The sequence below is a fragment of the Vipera ursinii genome (assembly GCF_947247035.1).
Source record: "Vipera ursinii genome assembly, chromosome: 2".
Lineage (NCBI taxonomy): Eukaryota > Metazoa > Chordata > Lepidosauria > Squamata > Viperidae > Vipera > Vipera ursinii.
Genome location: NC_139513.1, coordinates 184460421 through 184473671, shown reverse-complemented (window position 1 = coordinate 184473671; position 13251 = coordinate 184460421). Strand labels below are relative to the sequence as shown.

Genomic DNA, 13251 nt, shown 5'->3' with positions numbered 1-13251 from the left:
AGAGTAAACCTGGAAGGAAGAACCTTACTGGGGAACTTTCCAAAAAATAGAATGTCTACCAATGAGGCAGGGAAAGAGGGAAACCCCATGGAAAGGGAGCTTTCCCTCTGACTGAAATCCCACCAACTATTGGGAGCTGAAGTATCATATTCCTCCAGGGAAGAGGTGGTGGAGACGTGCAACCACAAACCGCGATGGTTAATGGGCATTGGAAGGAAAAGCGAGTGGGAAAAGGCATGGAGGAAAGTGACCCTGAGATGGGGCCGCCACCAACCTGAATGGAAGCAAGAGATGGAGAATTCCCTGCACGTCAGTGGGGAGGATGGGAGTTATGCACCACACTCACACTGGATCCTGATGGAAAAAAAAAACCTTGGATCTTTAAGGGAGGAGAAACCTGAGTCCCACAGCTGCATCAGCACCTGGAGCTGCAGCTGGAGAGACAGTGTGGGGGATCCGGAACCTGTAGCAATGGAGGCATCTGCTGAACCTAGAGCTACCACTTCTGCAGCACACCCCTTCCACCGACCCGCAGATGGGGATCAGGATGGGGGGCAATACCACCAGTGGCGAAGGCACCAATCCATTCAAAGATTCCTGCCTCTGGAAGCAAAATTCAGGGGGGAGCCGCCACACTTGGGGGTTTTCCTAACTCAAGTCCTCAGTTATATGGAAGAATATGGACAGGACATCTCCAGTGACAAAGCCCACATCCCGATTGTGCAATCCACCCTCAACAGACTGGCTGCAGACTGGGTGGTGAACCTGCATGACTCCAACACTTTGCTACACTCAATTTTCCAGCAAATTTGGAAAACTCAACAGTGGCCACAAGATTGGAAAAGATCAGTTTACATTCCAATTCCAAAGAAAGGCAGTGCCAAAGAATGTTCAAACTATCGCATCATTGCACTCATTTCACATGCCAGTAAAGTTATGCTTAAAATCCTACAAGCTAGACTCCAGCAGCATGTGGATCGAGAACTACCAGAAGTACAGGCAGGATTTCAAAGAGGCAGAGGAACTAGAGATCAAATTGCCAACATACGCTGGATCATGGAGAAAGCTAGGGAGTTCCAGAAAAACATCTACTTTCGCTTCATTGATTATGCTAAAGCATTTGATTGTGTGGATCACAAAAAACTGTGGCAAGTTCTTAAAGAGATGGGAGTACCAGACCATCTTATTTGTCTCTTGAGAAACCTATATGCGGGTCAAGAAGCAACAGTGAGGACTGGACACAGAACCACTGATTGGTTCAAAATTGGGAAAGGAGTCCGGCAAGGCTGTATACTGTCACCTTGCCTGTTTAACTTACATGCAGAGCACATCATGAGAAAGGCAGGGCTAGATGAATCAAAAGTTGGAATTAAGATTGGGAGAAATATCAACAATTTAAGATATGCAGATGATACCACTCTAATGGCAGAAAGTGAAGAAGAACTAAAGAGCCTCTTGTTGCGAGTGAAGAAGGAGAGTGCAAAAGTTGGATTGAAACTCAACATTAAGAAAACCAAGATCATGGCATCTGGCCCTCTCAATTCCTGGCAAATAGATGGGGAAGAAATGGAGGTAGTGACAGATTTTATTTTCCTGGGCTCCAAGATCACCGTAGACGGGGACTGCAGCCAAGAAATTAAAAGACGCTTGCTCCTGGGGAGGAAATCCATGGCAAATCTAGACAGCACACTGAAAAGCAGAGACATGACCCTGCCAACAAAAGTGCGTATAGTCAAGGCCATGGTTTTCCCAGTTGCAATGTATGGCTGTGAAAATTTGACCATAAGAAAGGCTGAGCAGCAAAAAATTGAAGCTTTTGAAGTATGGTGCTGGAGAAGACTTCTGCAAGTCCCTTGAACTGCAATGCGATCAGCAGAGACATCACCTTGTCAACAAAAGTGCGTATAGTCAAGGCTATGGCCTTCCCAGTTGCAATGTATGGCAGTGAAAGCTGGACCATAAGAAAGGCTGAGCGCCAAAGAATTGAAGCCTTTGAACTATGGTGCTGGAGAAGACTCCTGCGAGTCCCTTGGACTGCAAGGCGATCAAACCGGTCAGTCCTAGAGGAGATCAACCCTGACTGCTCTTTAGAAGGCCAGATCCTGAAGTTGAAACTCAAATACTTTGGCCACCTAATGAGAAGGAAGTTCTCACTGGAGAAGAGCCTAATGCTGGGAAAGGTTGAGGGCAAGAGAAGAAGGGGACAACAGAGAATGAGGTGGCTGAATGGAGTCATTGAAGCAGTAGGCATGAGCCTAAATGGACTCCAGAAGATGGTAGAGGACAGGAAGGCTTGGAGGAACATTGTCCATGGGGTCGCGATGGGTTGGACACGACTTCGCAACTAAGAACAACATCAACAAAAGTTTCAACCCTATGCCAGAACTAATCCCAAATGAACCGGAAATCCCATCGCTGAAAGAATGGATTGCACAATTGCAAAACACCTGGCCAATCGTTAGGAAAGCTTTGGACCAAGCTAGGCAAGCATACAAAGCACAAGCAGACAAAAAGAGAGTCAAACTCACACCAGTGTGGTATATTTATCTACAAAATACTTAAAATCCCTACAGCCCTGTTAAAAACCTGGACCAAAATATATAGGACCTTTTCCAATTAAAAGATCCCAGTAACAGTAGAAGTAAAACTACCCAAAAGTCTTAGGCAAATACACCCAATTTTTATTGTAGCTTGCGGAAAAGGGAACAACAGTCTCCCTTACAGCCAAAAACCACCACCTCCAATCATGGTTGATGGGGAACAACACTTTGAGTTAAAAGAAATCCTAGATTCTGGAAAGTATCACAGAGCAATTCAATACCTAGTAGGTTGGAAACACCTTCCCTCCTCAGAAAATGAGTGGGTCCATAAACGTCACATCAGAGCACCGAAGCTGCTAAAGAAGTTTCATACAGAATATCCCAGCAAACCAGGCTAACATATATATTTTTGTTTCAATAGGAGGTGGATCTTTTCTATTTTTAAGGGGGGCAGGATATCAGAATCCATTTATATTTCATTTCTTACTATCTGCTCTGTGGAAAAACTCAATCTCATCTTTCCCTGGATTCTGCCATTCCCAAGGAGGAGAGGGAACATGCATTATTGCTTTGTCTTCCTCCATTAAATGTAACCATTTGTTTATTCCGCCTGTCTGCTATCCATTACAATGTAACCAATTGCTTCTTACTAGGCATTCTCTCTGAACTTACTGGGCAACTAGAAAAGGGGACGGGTGGAAGAATTACAACCCTCTGGGATGTGGTTGGTTTCTCCAAAGGAAGTGTGAGGAGCTTTGGAAATGATAGTGCTGCAAACAGATTGTTATCTTTCTTTTCCCACAATGGACTTACCACCGGGAGATTGCCTGATCTGGAACTGACCAAGTGAACTGTGGGGTGGAGTTTGCTTGGGGGCACTTTAAAATTATTGAGATGTAAGGGAATGCCTCAGATCCTGTCTATTATGCCTGCTATCTCCTATTTCTTAGTAAAAGATCCTGCTTGGAAAATCCTGTCTCCAAGAGTGCTGCTTTCTTAAGAAGTGGGAAGAGGTGGGTTCTGACACAAAGTTTTTCTGAAATGGTTTGCCATTGCTTTCTTCCTAAGGGAAAAAAACAGTGATTAGCACAAAGTTACCCAGCTAGCCTCAATGGCTAAGGCATAAGTAGAATTCAAAGTCTCCTGGTTTCTAGTCTGGTGCACTACATCAATCTAGTTAAGCTCATGATAAAAGAGAATAATTAAAATACTTTACTTAGTACCATAAAGATATCTCATTCGTTTCATTTCAGATGGAAAAGGCAACCAGACCAACTATTCTATGGAAGATTTCTGTGTGTGGGAAAAAGATCTATCAGTTATCTATATCTGATGCATTTTTTCTTCACTCTTTCCTACCTCTTCTACCTTTTCTAGTTGGTCAATTCTATTTCTTGATTCGAAAGCGAATCCACTTGAGGCCAGAGGATGCTCTGTTCTTCTTTGTCAACAACACTATTCCTCCTACCAGTGCTACAATGGGTCAGCTGTATGAAGTAAGTACCAGAATTTCTTCTTTTGTAATGGTAGAAATGATGAAATAGTGCATAGTAAATAATACGAATTTGTATCTTTTGTACAGTGCTTTTGCTTGCTACATGAAACTAAATTCCACTTGCCCATTGCCCCATTGTATCTTTAAGTTTAATTTTTGAACTTTTTCTGTTTTTTTCTGAGGGACCTTCAAGCATCTAGTGCTGGAAGACTCACTCAGTCTCTTATCTACAGATCCACAGCTTTTTATTATCTATTTATTAAATTTTTATGCTGCCCATTTCCCTTACAAGGTGACTCTGGGCTGCTTACAGGTTATAAAACAAGTAAAAATAGTTAAAAGATTAAAGCAACACAGAATTAAAATGTTATTAAGAACTATACTATACTAAACTAAAACCAAACTAAGAGAGCTAAGAGCCAGAAAGGACAGGAATAAGGCCTTTTCAGTCTATGCTTCAGAGCCTAATTATGGTTCATTACATATATGTACCTTATATGAGGCCTATTAGGGGCTGGCCCTCCAAATAGAATCTCTTCTGTATGCCTGAAGTATGGTGATTATTCAAGCAGTAAAGAGATTAAGAAAGTCAATCCTATGAGCAGTATTCTGCCTAGCACTAAGATAAATTTCAATCTTTAGGGCCTTTTGAATTGTGCAATCATAATTATGGCTTAATTAAGAATATACGATATTATTTATTGGCTGAAGCAAAGGACATTCCCAATTTTTGCAACTACTTGTGTAAATCTGTCATGATCTGACAGGAAGAAATATTTGGGAAAAATGGTTGTGTGTGTGTGTGTGAGGGTAAATAAAAGGCCAGGTGTTGCTGATTGGTAACAGGATAATGTTCCAAATTGTATTAATAAGCAAGTTTTTTTCCTGTCTTTACTATATATGCCTATTGGTTGTGTGTGTGTGTGAGGGTAAATAAAAGGCCAGGTGTTGCTGATTGGTAACAGGATAATGTTCCAAATTGTATTAATAAGCAAGTTTTTTTTCTGTCTTTACTATATATGCCTATTTTCTGTTCTATTCTTATTCTTTTGCTAAACTGAATTATATTAGTGATGGATGGCAATGCTATCTATCTGTTCTGGGGTTATATATTCATCATTTGCAACATTTCCAGCTGGTTTCTGGCAAGCAAAGTCAATGGGAGGAGCCAGATTCATTTAACAACTGTGTGATTCACTTAACAAGTACAGTGACTTAATTAACAAATGTGGCAAAGAAGGTCATAAGATTGGATGCAACTCACCATGCTTAACAATAGAAAATCTGGTTTCAGTTGTAGTCATAAGTTGATTTTTGACATTAGATTTACCTCTTTCATAATGAAATTTCATTTCCAGAAATATATTTATTGACTCCATAAGATGGGGTAACCTTCATTCAGCTCTTCATCTTTTTCCTTCTTGTGAGTTTAACAAATTCAAAACATACTTTTTAAAATTTATTTATTTATAAATTTATAAAATTTATTATTTCATACACTTTGCCTTTTACATCTTTTATAATCCAAGCTGCAATGGCCATATTTTTTCTCCAGATTGAGATATATATCTTAGTCTCCACTATTTATCAGAATAGAGCTGGAAGGGACTTTGGAGCTCTTACAGTCCAGCCCCCTATTCAAGCAGGAGACATTATATCATTTCAGACAGATGGCTGTCCAGTCTTTTCTTAAAAACTTCCAGTCATGGAGCACCTACAGTTCTTAAGAGAAGTGGTTCCACTGGTTAATTGTCCTCACTGTTAGGAAGTTTCTCCTTAATTCCTGGTTGCTTCTCTCCTTAATTAGTTTCCATCTGTTGTTTCTTGTCTTACCTTCTGGTGCTTTGGAAAATAAGTTGACCCCCTCATCTTTGTGGTAGCGCCTCAAATACTTGAATACTGCTATCATGTCGCCCCTAGTCCTTCTTTTCTCTAGACTAGCCATGCCCAATCCTACAACTATTCTTCATATGTTTATGTCTCCAGGCCCTTAATCATCTTAGTTGCTCTTCTTTGCACTTTTTTTCAAAGTCTTTTTTGTAATGGATGCTGGATGCAGTATTCCAGGTGTGGTCTTAGTAATATTTTTATAGAGCAGTAATAATACTTCACATGATTTTGATTCTATGCCTCTGTTTATACAACCAAATATTTTATTAGAATTTTTGAGTTCTGCCGCACACTGCTGACTCATGTTTAAGTGATTGTCCACTAGGACTCCAAGGTTCCTCTCACAGTTACTGTTTTTGAGCCAGGTTTTGCCCTAATCTGTACTTGTATCTTTGGTTTTTCATGCCTAGGTGTAAAACCTTGCTTTTCTCCATATTAAATTTGTTTTGTTGGATAGGGCTCATTGTTCAAGTCTGTCAAGATCTGTCAAGATCATAATCTTTGTCAGTCAAGGCTTTCCAGATAACAGAGGAAACAAATGAACTTTTTGCTAATCAATTAACTAATAGGTGTAGGAAACAAACCACAGTGGTAATGGGGGACTAACTATCCTGACATCAACTGGGAGATAAACTCTGCAGCAAACAGGTTCCTGCCTAGCTGACAATTTTGTCATCCCAAAGGAGGAGGAGGGAACTAGAGGGTCAGCTATAATTCTTATTAACACATGACATAATAGAAGGGGTTGAAATTTCAGGAAATTTGACGACTTAATACTAACAGAGAGCCCAAATCTGCAAAGATGAAGTCAGGAATGCTAAGGCTCAGAATGAATTATGACTTGCAACAAATGTCACAATGATTTAAAATTCTTCAACATGTAACAAACAAGAAAAATGTCAGAGAAACAATTGATCCACTAATGGGAGAAGGTAGCAAGGAGATGATGGGCAGCAGGGAGAAAGGAAAAAAATAGTCAAATGTATCTAAAGCAGTACCATAAAAGACAGATTAGGAACACAAGTCGAAGTAGGCAAGAAAATGGTAAGACAACATCTATCCACTCTACAGTATATGAGTTCAAATCACCAGGACCATCTGAAGCAGCGGATAGAAGTTATCTCAGAATCACTTTACCATATTTTTCAAAGATCCTGAAGCACTGGAGAACTGCCACAGAACTGGAAAAGAGCTGATGTGGTTCCAGTCTTCAAAAAAGAGAAAGACTGGATCCAGGAAAATACAGACCAATTACCCTGACATGAATATCTGGGAAAGGCCTGGAAAAGATAATGAAACAATAGATCTCTGAATACCTAGAAACAAGCAATCCTATTACTAGAAGCCACCATGGGTTTGTCAAAAACTGATCATGCCAGACAAATCTTGCTGCATTCTTAATTAGTGGATCAGTGAAATGCTGTGGCCATAATATACTTGGACTTCAGTAAGGCATTTGACAAAGTAGACCAACAACCTATTTGGTAAGATAGAAAAATGTGGGATAGACAGATGGACTTATAACTGGCTGACTAACCACGCTCAAAATGTGGTCTTTAGTGGAATTACATCTACATGGAAGAAAGCATACAGTGGGGTACCCCAACATTCTGTCTTAGGCCTAGTAATTTTCAACATCTTCATAAATGATTCAGATGATGGGATGTAAGATGAACTCATTAAATTTCCAGATGACAGAAAGCTGTTGATAATAGCCAACAGTTTAGAAGATAGGCTCAAGATCCAAAAAGATCTCAACAGATTTGTACACTGGGTCCTATCTAACAAAATGAAATTCAGTTGTGTGAAAAGTAAGGTTTTACACAGGTAAAAAACCCAAAATGTGTAGATATAGAATAGGTGGTACCTGGCTGAACACTAATTGTGAGAGGATCTAGGAATCCTAGTGGACACTAACCTAAGTATGAGCTAGCAATGTGCTGCAGCTGCCAAAAATCCAATACAGTGTTAGTACTGCTTTATACTAAAACCACACTTGGAATACTGAGTCCAGTTTTGGTCACCATTTTTTTTAAAAAGATGTTGAGACTCTAGAATGGGTGCAGAGAACAGCAACATATATGATTAGGGGACTGAAGGCTAAAATGTACGGTGAACGGTTTTAGGAACCGGCTAAGTCTAGTCTAACAAAGAGAAGGACTAGGAGGTGGCACAATAGCAATCTTCCAATATTTTTAGAGGCTGTCAGAGAGAAGAGGGTTGTCTATCTATTCTCCTAAGTACCTGGGGCAATAGAAAAAGTGTCAGATGAAAGCTTATCAAAGAGAGATCTAATTGTTCATGAGAACAATTAATCAGTGGAAGGGCTTGCCTGCAGAAGTTGTGGATACTCCCCCACTGGAGGTTTTTAAGAAGAAATTGGACAGCTATTTGTCCAGATTCATATAGGACCTCCTGCTTAAGCAGGGGTTTGGTTTAGAAGACTGCCAAGGTCTCTTCCAACTCATGTTATTTTTTAGTTTTGCAATGTTTTTAATAATAAAGTGAAAGTAAACTATTCTGGTTATCAGCTTCAATCATATTCATGCCACACATAGTATTCTCTGCTAAAAATAACAATAGTATCAATCAATTTGAGCAAATTTTGGCTAGTGTATAAAGCCCAGTTTTATTCCAAGCTTGCTTACGTTGGGACCTCTAATCTAAAAACTACTTTATATGCCAATGTATTATTGTATAAACCATTTTTGAAATATATGTATATATACTAATGTTGTTGTTAGTTGTGAAGTTGTGTCTGACCCATCGCAACCCCATGGACAATGTTCCTCCAGGCCTTCTTGTCCTCTACCATCTTCTGGAGTCCATTTAAGCTCACACCTACTGCTTCAGTGACTCCATTCATCCACCTCATTCTCTGTCATCCTGTTCTTCTGTTGCCCTCAATCTTTCTCAGCATTAGGCTCTTCTCCACTGAGTCCTTCCTTCACATTGTGGCCAAAGTATTTGAGTTTCAACTTCAGGATCTGGCCTTCTAAAGAGCAGTCAGGGTTGATCTCCTCTAGGACTGACCGGTTTGATCACCTTGCAGTCCAAGGGACTCGCAGGAGTCTTCTCCAGCACCATACTTCAAAGGCCTCAATTCTTTGGCTACCAGCCTTTCTTATGGTCCAATTTTCACAGCCATACATTGCAACTGGGAAGAGCATGGCCTTGACTATACGAACTTTTGTTGGTAGGGTGATGTCTCTGCTTTTTAGTGTGCTTCTAGATTTGCCATGGCTTTCATCCCCGAGAGCAAGCGTCTTTTAATTTCTTGGCTGCAGTCCCCGTCTGCGGTGATCTTGGAGCCCAAGAAAATAAAATCTGTCACCACCTCCATTTCTTCTCCATCTATTTGCCAGGAATTGTGAGGGCTGGATGCCATGATCTTGGTTTTTTTAATATTGAGTTTCAATCCAACTTTTGCACTCTCCTTCTTCACTCGCAACAAGAGGCTCTTTAGTTCGTCTTCACTTTCTGCCATTAGAGTGGTATCAACTGCATACCTTAAGTTGTTGATATTTCTCCCGGCAATCTTAATTCCAACTTTTGATTCATCTCGCTCTGCCTTTCTCATGATGTGCTCTGCATATAAGTTAAATAGGCAGCATACAGCCTTGCCAGACTCCTTTCCCAATTTTGAACCAATCAGTGGTTCCGTGTCCAGTTCTTACTGTTGCTTCTTGACCCGCATATAGGTTTCTGAAGAGACAAATAAGATGGTCTGGTACTCCTATCTGTTTAAGAACTTGCCACACAATCAAAGGCTTTAGCATGAAGCAGAAGTAGATGTTTTTCTGGAACTCCCTAGCTTTCTCCATGATCCAGCTTATGTTGGCAATTTGATCTCTAGTTCCTCTGCCTCTTCGAAATCCTGCCTGGTAGTTCTTGATCCACATGCTGCTGGAGTCTAGCTTGTAGGATTTTAAGCATTTTCTTGAAGAGATCTCTGGTCCTCCCTATTCTATTGTTTTCTTCTATTTCTTTGCACTGTTCATTTAAGAAGGCATTCTTATCTCTTCTAGCTATTCTCTGGAATTCTGCATTCAATTGGGTGTATCTTTTTCTCCCTTGCCTTTCGCTACCCTCCTTTCCTCAGCTATTTGCAAAGCTTCCTCAGACAGCCATTTTGCTTTCTTTCATTTCTTTTTCTTTGGGATGGTTTTAGTTGCTACCTCTTGTACAATGTTGCAAACCTCCGTCCATAGTTCTTCAGGCAGTCTGTCTATCAGATCTAATTCCTTAAATCTATTTGTCACCCCTGGTGTTCTGAACCAGCCCTCTTCTCGCACCCCTAATCAAAAGAAGAGTCTGGAAAGCGTCCAAGACCAAAAGGCTTCTGCCAAGTTTTAATTACACTGATACAAGAATACAAGAGCTTGACTTCTCAAACGGAAAAGTTGCTTTCAGCAACCAGCCCCTCCCCAAACACTTCTTTTATAGAGAGCTCAGGGCGTGGTCTCCCTGTGCCTCCTCCCGAGGAGTCCCATAGCCTTTCTTTGTTTGTCCCTGCTCGTCTGCCTCCTGCGTCGGGCGTCCTTGAACAGGGCCAGCTGTGGGTCATCATCCTCTGCACTCTCGGGCTCACGCAGCTGAGAAGAGGTCCCCGGCTGAGGACTCTGCAAAGTCTCCAAATCATCATCAGCCGGTTCGTTTCCCTCCTCCCCCACATCTGAGTCCTCCGATACATCGGACCCGGCTGTCGGACCCACAGGCTGGCCCTGAGTCACAACACTATCCCGCACCGCAGGGCCCTTCCCCCGGGTCTGCCGATCCGGATGCGGTCGGGATGGGAACTGTTCGTGAAATGCAGTCACCAACGCAGGGGCATGAACGGCGGTCGCGTCTTCCCATGTGAAGTCCTCCGGCCCGTACCCTTTCCACTCGATCAGGTACTGGAAGCGACCTTTCAGCCAGCGGGAATCCCTGATGCTGGCGACCTCGTACTCGGGGGTGCTGTCGCCATCACGAGGTCCTGATGGGGGAGGTTCCGCTTGGCGAAGTGGACAAGCCGGTTGTTCGGGGACCAACAAGGACCGATGGAAGACGGGGTGCACGCGCAGGGAACGTGGCAGAGTTAAACGATAGGCGACCGGGTTGATGACGGCCTCGACTGGGAACGGTCCAAGGTAACGGTGGTCCAGCTTCCTCGCCGGCCGAGTGGATGGTAGGTTCCTGGTGGACAGCCAGACCCGATCCCCCACCGATAATGGAGGCGTATCCCTTCTCGACCGATCGGCGAACCTCTTGTAGTCGGCCTTGGCCTTCTCCAGCTGCCGTCGCACCAACCGATGGATCGCCTGTAACTCCGCCATGAATTCGTTCGCTGCCGGCTCCGGTGAGTCCACGGGAGAAAGGGGGAAAAACCGAGGGTGATAACCCACATTGGCCAAGAACGGTGTCATCTGCGTGGAGGTGTGCTGCGAGTTGTTTAAGGCAAACTCAGCTATGGCCAAATAGTCCACCCAATTGTCCTGCTGCAGGTTAACGTAGCAGCGCAGATACTGCTCCAAAATGCCGATGACCTTCTCGGTACCCCCGTCGGTCTGAGGATGATGCGCGGACGAGAGGCAAACCTTAATGTCCAACGCCCGCATCAACTCCTGCCAGAAGCGGGCTGTAAACTGGGCCCCCCTATCGGAGACGACTCTATCGGGAAGGCCGTGCAGCCGGAACACCTGTTGGATGAACATGCGACTAGTGGCGCGAGCTGACGGTAAGCCGCGACAGGGGATGAAGTGCGCCATCTTGGTCAACATGTCCACCACCACAAACACTGTCGTGAAGCCGGAGGATGGGGGTAGATCCGTCAGAAAGTCCATGGACACAGCCCCCCAGGGTCTCTTGGGCGTTGGCAAAGGCTGCAGTAAACCAGGCGGGGCCCCTGTCGCTGACTTGGCCTGCCTGCATGGGACGCAGGAGGTGACATAAGACTGGACATCGTGTCGGACTCGGGGCCACCAGAATGTACGGGAGACCAGGTTCAGAGTCTTGAACAGGCCAAAATGCCCCGCAGCCGGGTTATCATGACATTGGCTGAGGACGAGTCCCCTGAGTGGCCCTCCTGGAACATAGAGCCGGTCACGATAATACAGGAGTCCATCCGTGACCGACCAAGGCGAATCTGGCCCCACCTCTTCCTTCCGCTGAGCCACCCACGCCTCCTGCTGCTGCGCCTCCCGGATCCGAGCCCGTATATCCACCGGCTCCCGCACCGCAGCAAAAGACTCGACGGGGATCACGGTCCTGGGCGGAAGCTTGTCTTCCACTCGGGTGTACTCGGGCTTCCTGGACAGAGCATCCGCTCTCTGGTTGTGCCCGCTTGGTATGTACCGCACCCGGAAGTCAAACCTCGCAAAGAAGAGGGACCACCGGATCTGGCGTTGGTTCAAATTCCGAGCGGTCTGCAGGCTTTCCAGATTCTTGTGGTCCGTCCGGACCTCGATTTGATGCCGCGCCCCCTCCAGATGATGCCTCCAAGCCTCGAACGCCGCCTTGATGGCCAGCAGCTCCTTCTCCCAGATGGTATAGTTGCGCTCCGAGGGATTCAATTTCCGTGAGTGATACGCGCAAGGGAAAAGGGTACCGTTGGGCGTCGCTGCCTGGAGTAACACGGCCCCAATGGCAATGTCGGAGGCGTCCGCCTCCACGACAAACGGCCGTTGCGGGTCAGGATGCTTCAAGATGGGCTCCTTCATGAAGGCGTCCTTCAAAGCTTGGAACGCCTGTTGTTCGGGGGCGTTCCACTGGAACCGAGTCTTCTTCTGCAGGAGCCGGGTGAGGGGGGCTGTCAAGGCAGCAAAGCCAGGGATGAATGTCCGATAGTAGTTGGCAAATCCAAGAAGTCGCTGAATATCCTTCACGCGACGCGGGGGTTGCCAACTCTGCAACGACTCAACTTTACTCGGTTCCATGGCGATGCCCTCAGGAGAAATGCGGTGACCCAAGAAATCAATGGTCACCTGGTAGAACTGGCACTTCTCCAACTTGGCAAACAGCCGATGTTTCCGGAGGCGCTGCAGGACCTGACGGAGATGCTGATGATGCGCTTCACGCGACGGGGAGTAAATCAGGATGTCGTCCAGGTAAATCACAACAAACTGGTCCAACAGATCCCGAAAGATGTCATTCATAAAATGCTGAAACACAGCGGGGGCGTTGGTCAGGCCAAACGGCATCACCGTGTACTCGAAATGTCCATAGCGAGTACCAAACGCCGTCTTCCACTCATCACCCGGCCGAACCCTGACGAGGTTGTAAGCTCCACGCAGGTCCAGTTTCGTGAAGATCTTAGCCTCCCGGAGTCGGTCCAAGAGCTCGGGG

General features: G+C 44.5%; 2 protein-coding genes and 1 long non-coding RNA gene across 4 annotated transcripts in view; 2 read left to right on the top strand and 1 right to left on the bottom strand.

Annotated features, from left to right (window-relative positions):
- LOC310635488 (uncharacterized protein) overlaps nucleotides 1–13251 on the top strand; it is a 310115-nt gene that overhangs the window by 37698 nt on the left and 259166 nt on the right. The gene's annotated exons all lie outside the window — the stretch shown is intronic.
- LOC310635498 overlaps nucleotides 1–13251 on the bottom strand; it is an 838887-nt gene that overhangs the window by 792643 nt on the left and 32993 nt on the right. The gene's annotated exons all lie outside the window — the stretch shown is intronic.
- The window catches only part of GABARAPL1 (GABA type A receptor associated protein like 1), a 97248-nt gene that overhangs the window by 78031 nt on the left and 5966 nt on the right, over nucleotides 1–13251 (top strand). For both annotated transcript variants that reach the window (XM_083354503.1, XM_083354502.1), the window contains one exon: nucleotides 3918–4036. In XM_083354503.1, coding sequence (XP_083210629.1) covers nucleotides 3918–4036 — 119 coding nt within the window. The remainder of the gene's footprint in view (nucleotides 1–3917; nucleotides 4037–13251) is intronic.